We start from the raw sequence: 21,483 nt of genomic DNA, 5'->3' as shown, positions 1-21,483 counted from the left end.
CGGGCTCTTTGTCCATCTTAAAGCTCTAGTCATCTTTCAGAAAATGGAAAAGAACTGAAAATGGCAACATGCTTTAGTGGAAAAAATATGTGTTTGGACTTGGATTTAGGCCTTAGCCCTGTTACTTTTTAGCAATATGAGCCTGGGCAAATTACTTAACCGATTTGAGCCTCAGTTTCCTTAACTATTAAGTGGTAGAGTAATACCTACCTCATCAGATTGTTGTGAAATTTAAATGAGATTACATTTGTAAATTGCCCAGCACAGTGCCTGGACACAAGACACATACATAAATATTATAATACAAAGGGACACGTATTAAGGGTAAAATGAGTAGTACTGATGAGGTGTAGAGGAAAGAGGCTGGGGGTAATCTGGGATGGTACTTGGAGGAGGTAGAGCTGAATGAAGCTTTGAAAGATGATTAGCATTTTCATGGTTGGAGATGGGTGATCAAGGCCTGCCCAGGAAGAAGGAATAGCATGGGAAAAATGTGTAAATAAAAAGGGCAAGGTGGTGATCCACCTGCCCTAGAACACTGGAGGGGAGCAGTGGGAAATAAGATTCCAAAGGAAAGGAGGGAAGATCTTGATTACCTGGCTTCTTTTGTGAAGCCACTGAACATTTTTTGAAAAAAGAAAATTATACAATCAAAGAGGGATTGGACAACAAGAAGCACTAGGAGCCTCATGGAAAACAGAGGATAAATCCATAGCAATGAACAACTGGAGTAGGCACTTGGGGACAGGGAGGTAGAAAGAATCGAAGATGAGACTGTCATTGCAAAAGGGCAGAGAATGAACACAAATGTCACCTGCTTCATGATTTTGCCTAGGAACAGTCCTGCCTCTGAGTATCTTTGACAAAAGGAGATAAGAAGAGGTAGTATCAAGTCATACGCATTTGGAACATTGTGGGTAACAAAACAAGGCATGGTTCACCTGTTGGCTGAATATCATAACACAATAAGACACATTTGGCTGCACCTGGTTTTCACTTCACGTGTAACAAATTGCTGAGTTAGAATTCTAGTATGGTCTTAATGCAGATTTTGCATTCAATTTCCTTTTATTTCCTTCCATAAAGGTAAAAAAGGAAATCAATTTTGCTGCCCCGTCTAGCTACCTTTAGACTAAGATAGAACCATGAAATCATCATTATGTAATTACCAAATTTTATGGCATGTTTATAAACTTCAGAGTCACACAAAAGTAAAATAACGTGGAACAAAAGGTAAATGTCACACCACATACGTAGAAAAGCTATGTTTAATCCCATCACTCTTTCAAAAAGAGCTTTTAGATTCACAAATGTTTTCCATTTCTCAAGTTCACATTATTTATGTGCTGGAGGTAATTATAATTTATTTAAAACAAAAAGAGGACTTTTTGTCATTCTCCAGAAGCAGCTGAATGTTGGCTTAGCATTTCAACCATAATAGAATATGCCTAGTCCTTCCAGACAGAGTCTATATTATAAGAGATAAATATTTTAGAAGAAACTTTACAATACAGTTTATTGGAGCAATTAGGGATCATATGCATTTTCAGTAATATAGGGGATTCATTGAGACACATCAGCTTGATTTCAGAGCTAAATATTCTGAAATCAGAATATATACTGATATTCATAATTCCAATGATTAACAGGTTCCATGAAAAGGTAATCATTATAGAAATACTGCTTAAATGTACATAATAAGGAGTAGGCATTACCACTCCAGAAAGCGATTCTGGGCTGTAATGCTTACTTTTATCTGAGGAGCAGAGAGATTCACTGGCTATAACAAAACCAATGGAAAGATAGCTGATAGGATTGCTTTCCTCACTTTTCAAACTATTTTTACTCTGTAATGTGAATAGGGATCAAAAAAATTTGAGGCAGTAAACTTCAAACAGACAGATATGCACTGAAATTCCTGGAAAATAGAAACATTAATGTTTTAGGTTAACATTTTTCCATTTTCTAAAATCTGCCCTGACATGAGTCATCATAGTTGGATGAGTTACGAATGAATAATCACAAGGATTTTCAACTTCTGTGATCAGCTTTAAAGCAACACTTTAGTAAATATGGCATAAATATTGTATATTTTAGTAAATACTGAGTACTGAATTAGCACAAGATCAGCATAGGAAGGCAAAGAAGAAAAGGATAATACAGTGTTCTTTATATCATTTTTAAGGAGTTTATTTCATGCAACTGATTTAACAATATTTACAATTGTTAGTTGGTGATGGTTAAATCAATAAATAAAATAAGATGACTTAAAAGATGATGTGCATGAAAGGGTCTCAAAAATGTGCTATATGTGTTTAGGTACTGCTATTGTAGCAAAACATCACTTAACTTTGTTCATATTTACTTACCAGTATTTCTCTTTAGAAAACACACTGTTTAGTAAAGAAATCATGATATAAAATTATGTGTATCTATGTGTCAACAAATAAAGTTTAAAAAATGTAAATCTCTGACTAGAAATAAAACAAAGAATTAATTTCAACAGTGTTATATGTCAAAATGTTGGGGCATCTAACTATAAATGACAGTTACTCCTTTCATATATATTTTTTCTAGCTCTTTTTAGTTGTCTATAATGAGAATTACTTTTATAATGGGGAAAAACCCTTTCCTTAAAGCACATTATATATCATACTTGATGACTTATTTAAATTTTTAAATCAGGGAAGGGGAAAAAAGGCATGCAATTTGCAAAAGCGGTGTTGACCAGAGACCTGATTCAGAAATATGCTTGGAAATGTCAGGAGACATTTAGCTTTGCTGGGTCAGTGAAATATACATAAAAGCTGGGATGGAATTTGGGGGTGGGGGAAATGGGGAGGGGAGGAGATTACTATGTCCTGAAAGATCAAGGTAAGACTAGGCAAGTCAAGAATAAAGACTGCAACTTCAGGGTTCATGGTGCAGTGTTCCTACTTGCGGAAGCTACTAAGAATTCATAAATCCAAATTGCCCTACAGGCTGAGAAATCGCAGGTTTCTTGTGTGATACCAGACGTGTAGCTAGCGAAGACGAAGTAAGTAATAAAAATCACCAGAAAGGTGATTGATACCAAGTAATCCTTCTGGCCGAAGAAAAAGGGCTTTGAACCTACTTCCTGTCCAGGAACTAATTCTAGGAAACAATACACTCAGGGCAAAAGTGAGGATAGGCTATCGGGGCTCTTCCTGAAAGGAGATGTGAGAGAATGAATTCCTGGCCTTCAAAAGAGGCAAATGGTAGGGTTTTACCCGGGAATGGCTCCGGTACGGTCAGGAGACTATTCAGTGCTTGATTTCTCAGGCAGAGGCAGTCAGCCATATAAGGCAAGTGTCTGCTCTCACCTGCTGAAGGAACGCTCCCTGGGCTATGTATAGCCAGGCCCTCTCTCTTCAGAGAAATTGCCAAAGTCTACAGAAGAGACACTACACTGCACGGTCCTGAGATAAGACAGAAACATCTTAGCTAATTATCCTAGAAAAGATGTCCACCAGCCTGTGAAGTGGCTTGTACCTCTCTCCCCAATTTTCATAAATTCTGAATCCAAAGAATATTTTTATTCCAAACCATACTTGATTAATTTACGTCATTTAACTGGTGATTATTTTCTTCTTTCAAAATACCTTTCCTTTGCCTCTGAGAGCTTCCCTTCTGGTTCTCTTCTGACCATTCAGAGATCAGCTTCTGTCTTGGTGTTAGCATTCCTTTCGTGTTTGAGGTGCCCGTACTCAGGGCCAGGATTTACCCTTCTCTCTCCTTCTGGACAGTGATGTCATTCACTTTCCACTTTCCAATCCCAAATATTATTCATGTCTTGATGATTCTTGAATCTTGGTCTCAAATTTAAGTATCTATTCTGAATACCAGATGTTGATTGCCAAGTTAAATTAGTAAATTCGATGTACAGTCAGTGTCTCTTTTGAAGTTACCATTTTTTATTTGTGTGTTTACTAATATCCTTTGGTTATAATATCTTCTCCTATCTTTGTCTGCAATATTTTTTCTAATCCATAAGCCACACCATTGCACTGTGAGGACTGCTCTCGCAAGAGGCAAATCTGACTACATCATGATCTTTTGTGTTAAGTGACATCCTGATACCTTCGAAATAAAACATGGCTTGCATAGCCCTTTGTGATCAAGTCCTTATGCACCTTACTGACATCCACAATCTTCCTGTGCAATTTTAGACCCATCTGTCACCAAACTCAGACATACACTCACCCTGCCCTGGGTCTCTGGGCCTTTGCTGCTATAGTTTTTGGCTGGAAACTATGGATCACTGTCTGTGAGAAAATTGAAAATTCTAGGCTTGCAGATTCAAACTAGACATCACAGCCTCTTAAAGCCACCTCTCTCTCCTTATAGCATTAACTGCTGCCTTTGTTTTTGTCCCTGTGACACAGGATGAAAACTAATATGACCATATTTTGACATGCGTTTCTCTCAACTAGATACTTGGCTGTATCCATCTTGTCATCTCCTTTTCCAACCCCAGCGGTTGGAACGTAACAAGGAGACAATAAATGGGTTTTCAATGATTTAATAAATAAATAATTGACTGAAGGACAGTTTTGAATTTGGACTTCAGATAAATTTGTATTTGAACATGTAATTTGAGTGTTTTTAATTTTTACTTATTAGTAAAATTGGCTCTTAAAAACTTCTGCTAAACTCAATTGGACATCTAAAGAAAATATGTTTCAGGCCTGGATTGGTCAATAGAGATAGAGGGAAGCAAGATGATTATTGGCATTGCTCAGAGATTTTCTCTGTGCCTTAAGAAATCATGAGCAAGGGTGTAGGAGGAATTAAATGTAGCAGAAAAACGTGGAGGCCCCAAGTTGCTGACCACGAGTGGTGAGAAGCCAAGGTTCATTAAAAGTCCTCTTGAAACATCTTCAGAAGTTCGTCAAGCAAGTGAGATGCAAGGGATTTATCACTTAACAAAATAGAAAAAAAAAGAGTAAACAGAAAGTTTCATCTCTTTGTGTTTGGGAAAAGAACATCAAGGGGAGTCATGCTGTCGTTTATACACTATGTCATCGTGGTATTTCTTCTTTTTGGCTTTTACTAAAGTGTTCCTGCCAGACAGAGAATTCCTCTTGTATACAGCAACAGACGCAAACAAGACAGAATGATGCAGACAGAATGAAGACTGGAAAACTGAGGAAGCCTATGGCTGCAAAGAAAAGGCATCGTAACAAGGGAAGTAGAAGAAAAAGGATAACAGCATTGTATGACATGGCTGGCTAAGGTTCTCAGAGTTTTCAGGGGGAAGAAGTTCTAGTTTGTCATTAAAACTGAAGTTAAATTAAGCCTCGACTGAAAACTATAAAAGAAATAAGAGAACATTACCACATTTTAGGCATGTACTTCTATTTTTATCTCGATCTAAATGACTGAAGCTCATAGATTCCAAGACCATTTTCTTTCACATTTTAATATCTGTAAAATTGGGACTCACAAAATTGATGGCTTTTGATACTATGGCAAGTGTCTCCTCTTTTTTTTTTTTTTTTAGTAACATTTAAAATAATATTTCATCTTTAATTGATGGTGTCTTAGAACCAACAATGTGGTGTATGTATATAGGGTGAAAAATATAATATGCTGATGTTGCTACCAGAGCAAGACTGTGCATCTAGATAGATGAAAGTCCCAGGGATCCGGGTGATTGATCCATATTTATCCCAGTCCCAGCTGCAGTTTGACGGTGCCTGGAGATTGTAAGCTATAGCTTAAATAGTGATGGGAATAATTCTGAGTCTCATGGCAGGCTGAAACTGCTAGACAATGCCAATAACTCCAGAAATTTCCCAGTATGATGTCCAATTTAGCTGCTTTGATCCCTGGAGAGTGGGTCAAGGGAATACAGGGGAAGCGGAGCTCAACCATCAGCTTTTCTCCTTGTAATTTCATTCTTTCATCTTCCCAGCTTTATGCCCTTCTTAAACCTTTTATTCCTACCTCTTCTCCAGGGACATACAAATATTACCCCATCCGCTTCCTTGAGAATGGAGACCAGGCAGAGGGCTGAAGCTCATCATTAACCACATTATATGCAAAATTACACTATTACAGGAACTTACAACATTTACTTTTTATCTGTAGTGATCATAGGTTAATAAATATTGGGCCCAGTGGCTTTAAAATAAGAAAACCAAGTTAGAAAATTTTCAAGCTGAATTACTGAGAATTCAAGTTCTCATGCCAGTGGGAAAATTCCTTTCAAGATTAAAAGAGTTATTCTTTTGAGCCTGCTCTCTAAATTACAGGTAAAGCACATGAAATAAATAAAAATTACATCTGGTAAGCTGGCTGACAAACCCAACTTGCAAGTGCGCACATTCACCATAACAGCCAACTGTTCTTTTTAAGATGACATATGTAAAGACTCTATTTCAGATTAAGGTTAAAAAGACTATTTGCAAAACCTGGCAGTATTAATAGATATATTTTAATTTTTTCCCAAAGGTCTTATTAAAGAAAAGAATGAGACAACTAATTATCAAGCACTGTGATATTCACAAAGAAAATAGTAGTTAACTATATAGATGATATTTCTACCTTCCTGGAACATGGTCAAAGATATCCTAAATCTACCTGTTATGACGATGCTATGTAACATAAGCCAGTCAGAGAAAGACAAAAACCATATGATCTCACACCTATATGGTATCTAATCAACAAAATAATTTAACAAACAGAATAGAAACAGAAGTACAGATACATAGATCAGACTGACAGCTGTCAGAGGGAAAGTAGGTTATGGGGCTAGGTGAAAAAAGGATGGAAGGATTAAACAAATATATGTATATATGTCAAGTATACATATATATGAGACACAGACACAGACAACAGTTTGGTAACAGCAAGGGGAAGTGGGGAGGTGGCAGTGGGCAAAAGGGGGATAAATGAGGACAAAAGGAGACTTGGCTTTGGGTGATGAGCACACAATGCAGTGTGCAGATGATGTTTTATTGAGTTGTACACTTGAAACCTGTACGGTTTTATTAACCAATGTCACCCCAATAAATTCAATAAAAAGTGATATCTTGAATCTACATGTTATTACTAAATTTTAAAAATAATTCTTTAGCTATATTGATTCTTTAGCTATAGTAGTTTCTCCTCAAAGTATTTTTATTTCTAGTGGCTCATTGAGGCAGTATTTAAATTCCTTATCTATGAGACATAAAATTTTTAATGTTCAGTATTATAAAATTAAATTGCAGCTAGAATGGCTTCAAGGTTAATAGATATGATATATTTCTGAGCCTTATTGTCAGGTTGTTCTTAATAGTTAATGAGAAGGACGTTGACTGGTGACTACTCAAATAGTTTGTGAAAGGGATACTGTTACTCAGCGGAGATCCAACTGAAGGCAAGGGGGCCACTTGGCTGAGTTGCAACTTATCTTCCTCACTGTTAAGAATGTCTTGAAGAATGTACTTTATTTACAGCAGCACTGGTCACAGTTAGTGACAGCCAAATGCTTTAAAGAAACACAACACAATTTTCTGTTGAGGGGCCTTCCTATGAATGGTGACCATAGAGGTAGAAAGAGTCTTTCTTTCTGGATTTTATGTTGCATGTTTGCCATTATTTTCACAGCCAACTGTATGTCCTTTAACCTCAATATTTTCCATATTGTCATGACTGATTTTGGTTAATAAAGGGCCAAGAGCCCTCTTATGTAGATTGGTGTATAAATCAGAATGATATAAATGATTGTAGAAATAATTCAGTGGCTTAATTCTTGCTCTGGAAAGGTATGTGAATATTTACATTGGGTGAAAGGTTTAATGATCTTTATGAAATGATTACAAGCCAACTGATCACGCATAGGTACATCAAATTAATAAAAATAGGCTCAGGGCTTTTTCCGAATTCCTTAGACAACTTTACACTTGTTGGTTGAGTAGACTAATAACTACTGTTGTCTTTAAATCCACAGCAATTAATAATTGGCTGTGACACAGCTCCTACAAAGTACAATTGACTCATGCATTGGTGAAGTTACTTTTGATACCCAAGCAAATTGTTTTTTACATCAAGGGGAGGGATATAAACTTAACCAATAAACTGGATCTCACTTGATAACATAATCATAAAACAAGATACAGTTGGTTCTTGTTATTCACCGTAATTATATTATGTAAAGTCACCATAAATTCTGAATTAGTGAATGCTGACTCATTGCTCCTAAAGGAAATAAGAGGTTAGGTTCTTATCAGCTTCTGGTCACTCTTGGACCAACTGATCAATTCATATTTTTGTTTTAGTATGTTTCTGCCTAAAGACACCTTATTTAATATACAGTCAACCCTTTGTATCTGTGGGTTTTGCATCCACTGATTCAACCAACTGTGCATCAAAAATATGACAAAAAAAATCCCACAAAGTTCCCAAAAGCAAAATATGAATTTGCCATGCTCCAAGCACTAAGCTGATCCATGCAAATGAAGTTACATGTAGGCACACCCTACAGTAGCCTATATGCAAATACAACACTTTAATACAAGGGACTTGAGCATCTATGGATTTTGGTATCTATGGGGATTCCTAAAATCAACCTTCTTTGATACAGAAATATGACATTGAACTCACAGCCAATGGTACTACAAATCATGCCTGAACAAAATTTATCTCCACTCCCATCCCCCCCATATTTTCTCATAAGACCCATCACAGATTTCTTGCACTTAGGAACCTCAGACACCACCTCAACAATACACTGGTGGGGGTGGAGGGGCGCATTTTAAACAGTGAATTCACTAACATAAAATACAAAAATGTAAAAAAAATGTGGCCTTAAATAAACCAAGCAAAGGCCACTGTTTACATATCAGAGTTGATGCAGAAGGCAGAGAGAGCATCATGTATTTCAATCTCAGCTGGGAGTGTGTGCGTCAGATGACTCAAATTTCTCACTGCTCTGCACATCTGTGAATGACCATGAAGGCACCAATGAGTATTGATTCTGGGGTGACAAATAATTTTTAGCCAGTAGGTACATTTTCAAATATGGAGTCAAGAAATAGTGAGGATCAAATGTATCTTTTACCAAACTGATAACTTAGTGAATCTGAGTCTTTTCACAAACAAAAGTAAATTTTATAAATAGCATTAATACTGCTATTTAGAAGGATTCTAAAATTTACCTATACGTCATTTGGTAACATCACCCTTGAAAAAGATTGGAATGTGGAAGCTTAAAAATTATGTACATTCAGCACTATGGAACTATAGTACATGGAGGAAAATTCCTGTTTCCCAAAGTCACCAACTGTAGTATTAGAATGCTTCTTTTGTCAAAGGCATTTGCTTTAAAGGATACTGCAAAGAACTTGAGCATGAGACATCCTTTTCATAGCCTAAGAACCTTCTGTATCCAGAATTAATTTCTACTATTTGCCAAAATAGGTTAGGTTAATAATTCATCTTCTTTCCCTTTAAAAACACCAACCATGTAATTTATCAGTTCTCAGTATTGGCTCAATGCAACCTTTTCCGTGATATCTAGCAATAGTTCATGTTTTCTTTTTTACTTATCTTTTTTTTTCTTTCATCTTCTCCATGCATGTCCCCCTATTCTTGCCAGCTTTTGGTTTCTATGATTACGTGACCTTCAAGGGAATATTGGCCAGAAACTTGAAAAACACCTAATGATTCAGCGCTAAATAATGCCTTATGACTTTGAATGTGATCTTTTAAAAAGATTAATGAAATGTGTGTCAATGTTGAATCATCTCTACTTGTTTTGTAAGAGGTTTTACAAAAATAAGTTAAAAAAAACTCAGCTGGAAAATATAGTGAGAGCAAATTTTCTTTTAAATAGATCATTAAAAAGCATTCCTGTTTGAAAAATAAATAGACATGACATGAAATTGGAAAACAAGAAATTAAACAGTTAAGTATAAGGAACACATAGCAAAGCTGGTTTTCAGATGGAAAAGCACTGAGTGGTGTTGATGATATTATGAAAGTTATAATAACAGTTGATATATGAACAATTATAGTTTTCCAGGAACTACGCTCAGTGCTTTATCTTCACCTCCTTATTTAATCCTTCCAATTACAAAATATATGCTTTTGACCATTCTTATTCTGTTGTCGAGGAAAAAAGAAACTTAAAGACTGAAAAATTTGCTCAGGGTTGTCACTCGGCATGGAAGCTATAGATTTGTAATTTAAATTTTAGAGTTTTCTCCTCTAATCACTAAAGTGCCTTGTAAATTATGGAGAAAAGCCAATAGATATTGACACACAATTCTTTAAAATTCAGAAAGATTATTATTCTCAATGGATGTATTAGAGAAGGACTCGAGATTTATTAAATAACACCCCAAAGCTCAAGCTGCTTCTCTCAACATGTCATTATCCTTTAGGTGCCACTCAGCCAGCCCTCGAGGGCACAGCCAGTGACAAGGTGAAGCTTTCCGACTCCGGGGAGAATTTCTGCCTTGTAAATGCATCTAGAACAGTTTCTCAGTTCCCTACCCTGAAAGACAAACACACAAATGAACAATTAATGCTTAGCAACAAGACTAACTTGAACGGATGTTCTTGTGGCTGCTGCTTTTTCTTTTTGTTGCTAGTTTTAGTATTATTCTGGCTTGGTTTTCTTTCACTCTTAGATGTGAGGCCAGTTACAGTCATTGGTTTTATTTCTGCAACACTGAACGTTAGTCTAGTCCACTTTCAATCTCCTACTTTACAGCTAGAAGACGTTTTTGCCAGTTTATACTCTGAAGATGTGGGGAATCTGTCTGTGCGGACACTGCCCATAGCAGTAGGCACCCTCATGCCTGCCACACAGTGGACATTCAGCTGGTGCTTACTAACTTGACTGAATGTTTTTTGCTCAAGCTGTTTCTTCTTCAATGTCGCCTGTTAAAAAAAAAAAATTCCTTCCAAACACAACTGTTGTCTCAAAAAGAACATTTCTGTAAAAAGGAAGAAAGCAAATTGGAAACACAGGGAGGTTAGAGGGGTCCAGAGCAGGAATCATACCTTATACTTCATTGTGTCTTCAGGACACAGCATAAAGTATTAGTCATGGAAGGAACAATTAAGAAAAGCACCAATGATGAGGAGGATGAAGACACAGTTAAGATGTATAATTATAATGTCAAATTTGTGTGTATCCATCTCTTTTTCAAAAAATAGAAAACAAACAAAAACTAGAACAGATCCCTCAAAGAAAATATTTACTCATCTAGAATTGAAACATAACATGTAACTACTGTGTGGAGTATGTGCCAACTCAGAAATCTAAAAAGACATCTTTGTCTTAATTGTGAGCGCATGTCGTCAGAATGAATAATTATTCCTAATGCCTTAAGGCACGACAGGGAGAGGGGTGGCTGTTTGAAATCAGGTTTATCAACTTTGCCTGTACTTGGCTATGGGCTTCCTAATGGCATAAGAAATTTAATTTTTCCGTATGAATTTTGCAGATCTTCATTCACTTACTAGTGCCAAAGAGGCTTTTTATTCATAGTAGCTCTAAATGAACAAAAGTTATAAAACTTAACAGCACAGGGGAAGTTTTCAACCATCACTGAAAACATCTGATTTCAGGTTTGCCAATAGATAAGCATTATCTAGGTTATAGGTTAGAACACATCACTTAGCTTAAGTTGGTTGTGATAGAACTGATAACCTTAGCCTTCAGCTCACTAATAGTGGATTTTGTGAGTGCACTAATGGACTCTATTAATTTAAGAAAATTAAAGAACACTATGCCAGTTTATTCCATCCCTTAAAAGCTTTTAAACTAACATATCCAGGCAAAGCCATAGCATGTTACCATACCTAGGGATGCCATTTCTGATTTCACGCCCTGATATTATGCTGTGCCTTTCCTTTACTCCTGTCCCTTGGGCAACTACAAATTCACTTAAATAAAATGTCTTAAAAAAATAACATATCACCATGCCTCATCTAGAACTTGCTCTTTAATTTGGAATAGGTGAGAAGTTCCAAACCTCAGTATTCCTAGAATGCATCAAACAAACAAACAAACAAATAAACCAACTTGTTTTTCTCTTCAGTATAACCTAAAAACTATCCCTGGGGACATGAGTGTTGATTGTTAGTTCTATTAGTTCATTTGAATATCTGGACTATGAAGATAATCTTGTTAAATGTTTCTAAAGTAAGAAAAAAATATCTTCAGAGCATCAAATAGAAAATTTTATCATTCACTGCTTTTGAGTTGTTTCTAGAAGAGAATTGTAAATAAGATAAGCGCAATAAATGTAATTTCATTGATTTTAGTTTTTATAATAAAAGCCTGGCACTCTTTTTCACTAGACATATGAGTACTTTGGTGGGTTTCTTATTGTTCTTTTGTCACATCTCTTGTTTGTGTCCATGGTCAAAACATTATTTCTTGGAAGTTCAATTCCCAAAGTAATCATTAATGATGAAATTTTATGTGTAAATTAGTATAGGGCTTGGGAAAGTTTTATAGAAGTTTAGAAGAGTTTTGAAGCCAGTGAAAAATACTTTGTTTATAATATTTATACTATTTACGGATATCCCCTCATGAAAATTTGAAGAAATAGCACCACCTTCTGTGATTTGAAACTGAGCATTTACTGATATTTCAAAATTCTAAAAGAAACCCAAAGACTATTTAAGATAAAAGTCAACATAAAACAACTTCAAAATTTGAATGACTTTTATTATCATAGTAGAAAAAAACATCCTTTGATTTGAACAAATCATTTTTACAACATAATGAAATGTTTTATGATCAGCTGTTACTACGTGGAACAAAGAGTTTGAACAAATTTGATGGTTTTTGGGTAGTTAATTAAAACATATTCTTGAGAAATATAGGAAGAAGCAATAAGAGTTCCCCTGCATGTTCTGGTATATTTTTGAACTAATTTTATGGATTCCTGATTCCAGATCAGTAATCTGGCAGAACACTAACAAGATCAGCTTGGGCAAAATATTGCCTGAAGTTAGAAATAGAATACGGTATTAGATGAAATCAGATAGATGGCCCATGTAATATTTTGAGAGTCATAGATACGATAAAGTGAGACCCTTTGTGAGTTAGGGGTAACTTTAACACCTTTTACTACTAGTATGGCATAAGCACTGGTCAATCAGAATCTAAGTGCTGAAGTAGGATCCTGGGGAACTCCTGTTGTGCCAGCCAGCACCCCATTTTTTGCTGAATCATGAGAGGTCTTAAGAGATGCCCCATTGAACTGATGGACCAATGTCAGTAGCTTTGCACCCAATGCTACAGATATATTCTAATATTTTAACAAGCCGTATGGCTCTTCTGGCATATGAAGTTGAATATCAGCCCTGTCCATGGCTCAAGCTACTCTAGGACTGCGGTTCTCAAAATGTGGTCTAATGACAGCTAAGCATCCTTGAGATCTTTTTGGGAGATCCATAGTTTCTGCCTTCTTCAGTGACATGTCTATGGTAAGTTAGATTTTCTTTATATGTTTAAGCCAAACAGCATATTGCAAGGGGTTGAATGTCAAAGCAGATATGAAAATCTGGTCATCTTTTACTAAGTCAGACATTAAGTGATTTGCAGAAATGTAAAACAGTGTCATTCTTCTAAAAAATGATTATCTTTGCCTTGAAAAATATAGTAATTTCAACACTATTTTTGATAACATGTGATAGGTTTATTATTTCTTTTTAATGAAGTAATAAATAATAATTTTTAAGAGTATAAAGGGATAATGAGACTTAAGAATTTGAGAACTGTTGCATAAAGAAATAAAACAATAAGAACTGTAGAGCACTGGGAAAAAAGGTCTAATAGCCCCAACCTTTGATTATTTTGCTCAGAGTTTTAGTTGCCATTTGAGAGCTCAGTTAATAACTTTAAAATATCTGCTTGTTTTCTCTTATGCAAAAACATGTGTACCAGCATACATTTATATTTCAAAACCTCACTAATTCTACTAATTTATGTGTATAAAGTTCTCAGTATTAGACTGATTTGTAAAAAGAATGCATTTCACCAAACTATGCTCAAAGAACTATTATCAAAATACTAGCCAGAAGAAAACAGCTTTACAGAATAAATTAAAGTTAATTAGCCTATCAATTGTCATGTTTAAGGTACTTCTAAGATGCTTGCAAACCAGTGGTTCTGTATTTTAAACATTTCATCAGAAATACTTTTCACGCTGTCGTTTTTACCTGATTTTCAAAAATAGGGACATAAACAGCCTCAATTTGTGCTATTACCTCAAATTCTGAAGCAGCAGAATCTAAATTATCCTTCACTTTAACTAAGGTAATAATGATTGAAAGGTTTACCATTATTGTCTACAGTGACCTATGAACAACAATGTGATCGAATGCCAACTCCCATGCAGTTGAAAATTCATATATAACTTTTGACTTCCTCAGACTTAACTAAGTATCTATGCGGGATTAGCTTCAGAACCAACACCCCCCACCCCTTCCACACACACACACACAAATAAAAATCTACAGATGGCATAGAACAATGCATAGACTTCACCCTCGGCATCGGCGGATTCCCAACTGCAGATTGCTCATACTGTTTTCCATCTGTAGTTGGTTGAAACTGTGTATGGGAAACTAGTAGATACAAAGGCCAAGTGTATATTTATTGAAAAATGCACATGTAGGTGGGCTTGTGCAGTTCAAACCCATGTTGTTCAAGGACAACTGTATAACAACAACAACAAAAACAAGCAAAAACCAACATTCAAAACGATCGCCTTATAAAGCTGGGATGTCAAAGGGCTGGCTACAAGGCAAATGGAAAGCAATACTACCCATTAGAGGCAAACTACAAGGGAAGTTGTGTGTCTCAATCTTAACACTGAATGAAAGAATGGGACAAAAAGTAATTTGCCTAAGAATCAGACCCACTATTCTGATTTTGATTAAAGTTTCAATTCATGCAATCAGTGTGGTCATAGACCTTAACCAGAGAACGTAGGTACTATCCCAGGTGACTAACAACAGAAAACACAAATTATCTTGTAATGATGACATTGATTATGTGAAGATAACCCATTTCAAAATTTTAAAATATGGAAAAACGACAACAAAAAGTGTGTATCTTAGAAACATGAAATATAGTAATTAGAATTTACTATATATGGTTAATTATTGTTTACATATGATTAATGTATATTATGTCATACTTTATCAACTATACTAATATACTTTAATTTACTATAGTCAGCAAAATACAAGGGAAAATACACAGACCCACACACGAATCCCATATAATGATGGACACACAAGTTATACAACATTCTTGGTGTGTCAACTTCTAAGAGCACAATGAAATTGTAAAAAATTAACATGCTCTTCTCACAGACAAGATATTTGATAAGCATATCTTTAGTGCATGTCATTTCTTGTTCTGATTTCTTTCCTCTGAATGTGTCTGCACTCTTGGAATATGTTTGTATTGGTCACAGAGAAATTTATTAAGTTCCCTTGATTTTCATAGCTCAGCAGAAAAATTTACAGCTCTTAAAGAACAACTTTTGCAAGCAAAAATTAAGAATATACTTTTAAAACCTACATTTAGATTCTAAGGTGCTCTGGTCCTAAACTTGACAGCATACTATTTCCCGGCCAATAGCACACACGCTCTTTCATATCATACTCTCTAATTCTGCACTTCCTTTAGATTTATTGGGTTGATTTATATGAAATGTAGACTCAGGTGATGTGTGTTACTGCAACCGGCATGGCAATACTACACGGCTAATGTAGTATTATAAGTTCTTGAAAAGACAAGAACTAAACTTTCAGACATTAGTGCTAAGCTACCTAATTCAGTCTTGAGGGTTTGGAGTTATGGTCTGTGGTCCAGAAATCTTTCTGATCAGCAGGCATTTGACCCAACAAAATTTTAAAAGGACGAATGAGTCTTTCTAGGTAGGTATGGATGTTTGGTATGAAACCAACATGATGATGAGCGCTATCAGCAATCAGGTACTGCACTGACCACAAAACTGCATGCTAAAAACACCTGGGTCATCCTCCCTTGCTGAAATTGAGAATATTGAACCTCTTGCCTTTTTAAAATTAGAATTAGGTGCTCCGTGGTGATTCTCTTTTTCACGTCTCAAAGTAATGAGTTATAGATTCTATAGTACTTGAATAGAACTATACTCTTTTAAAAGGGTTTTGAGGCCCGCACGAAAATATCCAAAGCAGATGTCAGTCTTAGAAACTGAAAAACAGCTAAAGGACTTGATGAGAAAAATTGCCCCACCCCTTCCTTTCCTTACAAGTCTCCTCTCTGTGCTGAGTGTCAAATGCTGCATCAAATAGGATGCTTCTTAAATGATAAATGGATAAAGTAGGTGCTTTGAATAGATATGCTAAATAAAGCTCTTCTGTTGAAATTATGGCCTTGGTACAAAATGGCATTTATTCAAGTCATTCAAACAACTTCATTCCATTTCACAAAGAATAAAAAGACCTCTCAGGAGTCGAGGCACCTTTTCTTTCTCTTCTTACAATAAGAAATAACCAAAAATCATTCCACGTGGAATTGGATCCATAAGCTTGCTTTTCTACCATTTTGTGTTAGGAGCGTAAATGAATAATTAATAATTTACACCCTTTTCTCCTTGTTGTGAAAACAAACAAACAAACAAAAAAAACAACCTTGTCCATATCAACTTCTCTTTCTCCTTGACCAACGGAAATATTTATATTTTCTATTGATATATACACATATATAACACATATCAACACATCTATGAGCGTATGGGCATATGCATAAATACTCATACCTGTGCAAGCAGAACACCACAATAGCAGAATTTAAAAAATCTTAATTTTTTGTTTGCTTTTTTCAAAACACAAACATTCAACTCTTACTATTGATTTCACTGAAAATATTTTTTTAAGTAATCATACCCTCAATGACATATCATGACATACCATACATATAGATCAGTTCTTTGTGAATGTTTTTCTGTGAGTGCCTTCGGGGTTCAAGTTGGGTTAATGACAGAAGATTTACTGCAGTGCAGAAGTGAGGTCAATTCTGAAGTCCTATACTCTTTCTCAAGTAATTTTATCCTGAGTACATTAATATAGGCCTGCTTTTTGCCCCCTGTGAAGCCATTTGGTTTTCCAAGAGACCTGATTTCCTCATGGCCCCAAATGTCTGTCTTGCTGCTCTTCTGAGGGATGATGTCTGCTGCAGAGTTTCTGAGCACAAGCCAGTCAGGACTCACCTCTCCTTCCCTGGGCCACGGCCTTCCATTCTGGGTGTATTTGCTTTGATTCTGTCTCTTCTTTTGTCCTCCATCAGCGAATTTGCACAGTAAAGGCTCACTAGGGGCTGGGAAGATAAGAAACCAATCCTGCATTAGCAAATCCCCCTTAAAAATAAGTGATTATTTGAGTCACAGTAGGGCTTTGTAATGCATAGCTTTTGAAGTAGTCTTGCTTCTGGAGAGATCTTTGGCCCTTTTTCAGTCTCAACTCTGTTGGCCTCTGTCTATTCTAACTGGGCTGAAAAAAGTACTGGCAGATCATAAAAGAATATAACAAATACCGTTGAAAAAATAATCAGCTGAAGCAAAATGTGAACTTGCCTTAGAAGTAAGAGGCAAGGGTTGACCCCTTTCAGTTACATTAGAAACATATTCATAACCAGCATTTGTGTTTGGATAAATATTTCTCCCTCAAATCAACTGTGTTTTCAATGTAGAGACTGTCAGATTCTATCTTGGAAAGAGATATCCTTAGGAGTTTCTTTCTACAAAGGGGGCTATTTTGCTAATCACAAGCAAATTAGCTATTTTTTCTCATTATTCTCTACAATTTCATAAAGCCTAGAAATTGATTGTTCACCCAATCCCTTTAACTCCAATTTCCCAGTAAAATCTAGTCAGAATCCCAGGGAGACTAATTATTTGAATATTACGTGAACCCACATAATAAAATACAGCCAAAGGATATGGCCTTAACAAATGAATTATGGATGGGGGAAAAATATGATCCTCAGTGACTTACATAAACTTAATTCCTCAGAAAAATTGACCCAAACTAAAGTATGACAGAACTCCTCTTCCAAAAATAACATTGCAAAATGACAATCTTTTCAAACATAATAGGACAAAAATGATCCTTTGAGAATTAATGCCACCTCCACATTTCTACTTGACTGCAAAAAACGCTGCTTGTTATTACTACAAATTATTTAAAAACGAATGCCGGGGGTGGGGGGGGAAGCTATATTGTCCTAACAAACCTGATCAATACACTAACATGGTTGGGAGGGTTTTTATGTTAGTGTATTTGCTGGAATAGACCAAATATTAATTTGTAAGCTTACGTTTTAAAAATCAAAATGAACCATTTCTGCCCCCATGCCCCATACTCTGGGGGGAAATATGTGTTCTGTTAAAAATTAATTGTATTAATGGCTCTAATTCTTTACCCTTCCCTGTATCCTTTTCTTTATCCATGTAGTATTGTCGAGTCCCCTCAGTCTGACTCTTGGTCCAACCCCATGTCAATTGCTTTGGCCAATGAAATGTTAAGAAATGAGACACAAGCAGATTTACATATTTTCAAGCATTGGGGCTTACTTCTTTTGCTTCTCTTCATGGCTACGTGAATATGCCTAGCCTGCCTTGCTAAAAGATGAAATACAAATATAGATGAGTCATCCCTACCACCCAGTCAAGTTCAAACTAGATTATCCAATGGCCAGTCCCCCTCCGAGACATTTGAGTGAGCTCATCTAAGATAAGCAGAGATATATAGAAAATGTGCGGTTCACCACAGAGAGATGTGTAAGCCCAGGTGAGGTCTGTCAAGGACACCCCATAAATCTTTACTAAATCTTTATTGTTTCATGCCACTAAGATTTAGTAATTGATATGTAGCATTATTATCTTAATAGATAATCCCCAAACCCATTCCTCCCCATTTTCACTCCTAGCTAGGTTGCTTGCATTTACTAATTTGGCTGAAGCAAAACATTATTATGGAATTCATCAATTAGAAATAGTCTAAATTATTTCTCCAGATGAACATCAAAAGGGTAAATGCAATCATTGGACCTCAAAATGCTTTGCATAAGAAATTTCTTATGAGATTTTAAGTGTATAAATAGATAGATATAGATATAGATATTTCCTCAATATAGTATATTTTCTCTCTTGACATTATAAACATTCAAGGTATATCCATCCATCCAAATTGTCTGGTAATGCTAACATGTGGGTTTATATCACTGGCAATAACACAAACTTCTCACCAAAAGAACCAAATCTAGAAATATCTTATATCTCCTGCTGTAAAAAATTGTGGATTCTACCTTTTATGCTTCTTTGGAAAATGACTTTCATGAGTCATACTTGCTACAGTCTAAAGCAAGACTCATTGTAATTTTTGTCTCCTAAAACAGAATATTTTAGCATACATAGTATAGTACAGATTATCACAATGGCTTCTCTTCAGGTTGTTCAAGCTTCTGTAGCCTTGAATACATACTTTGGGTGCAGTGAATTACTAGGGGTAGCAGTCTGCTTCCTGGGTTTGAGGTCTGTTTTTCTGACTTACTAGTTAGAAGACAATAAATACTTTTTAAAAATACATTTCTGTGACTCATTTTCCTTCTGTATCAAATGGGGCTGATAATGTTACCTAACTCAAAGAGCTGTTGTGAAATTAAATGAATTCATGAATGGAAAGGGCTTAAAAAGTGTATGGTACGTAAATAAATACTAAGTCCATGTTAGCAATAACTATCATTATCTCTTAGCATCTCTGCTAGCCACTGCCAGTTATCAGCTGTGAAACCTGATCACTTGTCAGAGTCAGAGTTCAGGGTGTTTAATCAACTGGGCTTGATTTTGCATCATTCCTGTTCCATTTTAACTCCATGGTCGTTTGGCCACAGAACGTGTGACTGTTCTCCAGGAGTGACAAAAAGATGTGCTCATGGAGAGGATCTATGTTTCCCGAATGGTTCTTGCTGACTACAGCTTGTCATTGGACCATCTGGCCTCTGCAGCCCAGGTCCCTTTCCTGAGTCATCACCAAAGTCAGGCTTCCAATACCCACTTCCGTGACGCAGGTCATGTTACTCTTATGTGTGTTCAAATGCAATGACCCATGATGAATGTCCTTTTTTGTTTTTGTTTTTTATTTTCACTATTATTTTTTTGTGACTCAATTGCAAAAGATCTATTGGCAGTTTAAATCCATCAAAGCTGTATTTTACTTACAAGAAAAAGTATTGTACCATCCGCATAGCAATGGGTTTTCTTGAGTGTTGTTTTCCCCAAATCCCATATTAAACTATTTGACAGTAACTATTCTAGAACCAAATTCTAGTAAATTTTTCTTTGTTGAAAGAGGTAATCTCTACTTTTAGTTTGTCCTCCATAAAACAATGACATACCTATAATTACATTTCTAAAAAGGCAGGGTTTTCCCAATTATTTAGTTAAAATATATGCTTTAAATGTATATTCTTAATTATGTAATAAATATATAGCAGAAATTTATATAATCAAGAGAATTAATACATATGTATATACATGCACATATATGTATATATGTACACACACTGGCACACATATATACATACATATTTAAAATCACTTTTTTTGTGCAACCTTGGAAGCTATATAATTAGGGCAGCATCGGCCGGAAAACAAAAGGCACTGAAGAAATTGTTAACCTTAGGATTCCTTCTACACACTGGCATAGAAAAAATTTGCAGAGACATTCTTGCAATGAAATTACCAAATAACAATATTCTAGTTTACAAACAATCAAATATAGATAAACTACAAGATTCTGGATTTTAACCTACCTTGAAGTTTTCTGTTACTTTTCCTGAATTAAAAATTACTCTGTAATTACAGTTGATGCTCAGTATTATATTAGATTCAGCATAGTGATTAGACATTTATATAACTTACAAAGTGAGCCCCTTATAAGCCTAGTACCCACCTGACAACCATACAAACTTATTACAATATTATTGACTATATTCCCTATGCTGTGCTTCACATCCCTGTGACTGTTTTAACTACCAATTTGTACTTTTTAATCCCTTCACCCTTTTTACCCAGCTCCAATCCCCTTTTCAAAAATTATTTTTACCTTTAAGAGAAATTTAAAAAGTCAAGAGTAAGATTTTCTTTACTTCCAACTGAGATGTCTTTGTGGATTGTGTTTTACAGGGTCTTGGAAAACTCAAATCTTAGCCACTCTGATATCTGAGAATCTTCAATAAGCTATAGATATTGATAATGCCTTATTTATATTTACTGATGTTGCTAACTTGAAACAACTGCTGTTACTTCACTAACTGGAAGATACTTATGATGGGGAAAATATAGGACTGCAATGTATTACTAAATCAATAAAAAGTAAAACCCAATAAACAAATTTTCAAGTCTGTCATTCAAAAAAGATGGACATATTCATATTATCCTTGAATTCCAG

General features: G+C 35.5%; 1 protein-coding gene across 2 annotated transcripts in view; it reads right to left on the bottom strand.

Moving 5' to 3' along the window:
- The window catches only part of RBMS3 (RNA binding motif single stranded interacting protein 3), a 611,777-nt gene that overhangs the window by 99,783 nt on the left and 490,511 nt on the right, over window positions 1-21,483 (bottom strand). For both annotated transcript variants that reach the window (XM_090283032.1, XM_090283033.1), the window contains exon 7: window positions 17,244-17,350. In XM_090283032.1, coding sequence (XP_090139158.1) covers window positions 17,244-17,350 — 107 coding nt within the window. The remainder of the gene's footprint in view (window positions 1-17,243; window positions 17,351-21,483) is intronic.

The sequence above is a fragment of the Furipterus horrens genome, unplaced genomic scaffold, assembly GCF_987537825.1.
Source record: "Furipterus horrens unplaced genomic scaffold, mFurHor1.1.pri manual_scaffold_7, whole genome shotgun sequence".
Classification (NCBI taxonomy): Eukaryota; Metazoa; Chordata; class Mammalia; order Chiroptera; family Furipteridae; genus Furipterus; species Furipterus horrens.
Note: the sequence above shows the minus strand (reverse complement) of the source record. Positions and strands in the feature narration are given on the sequence as shown.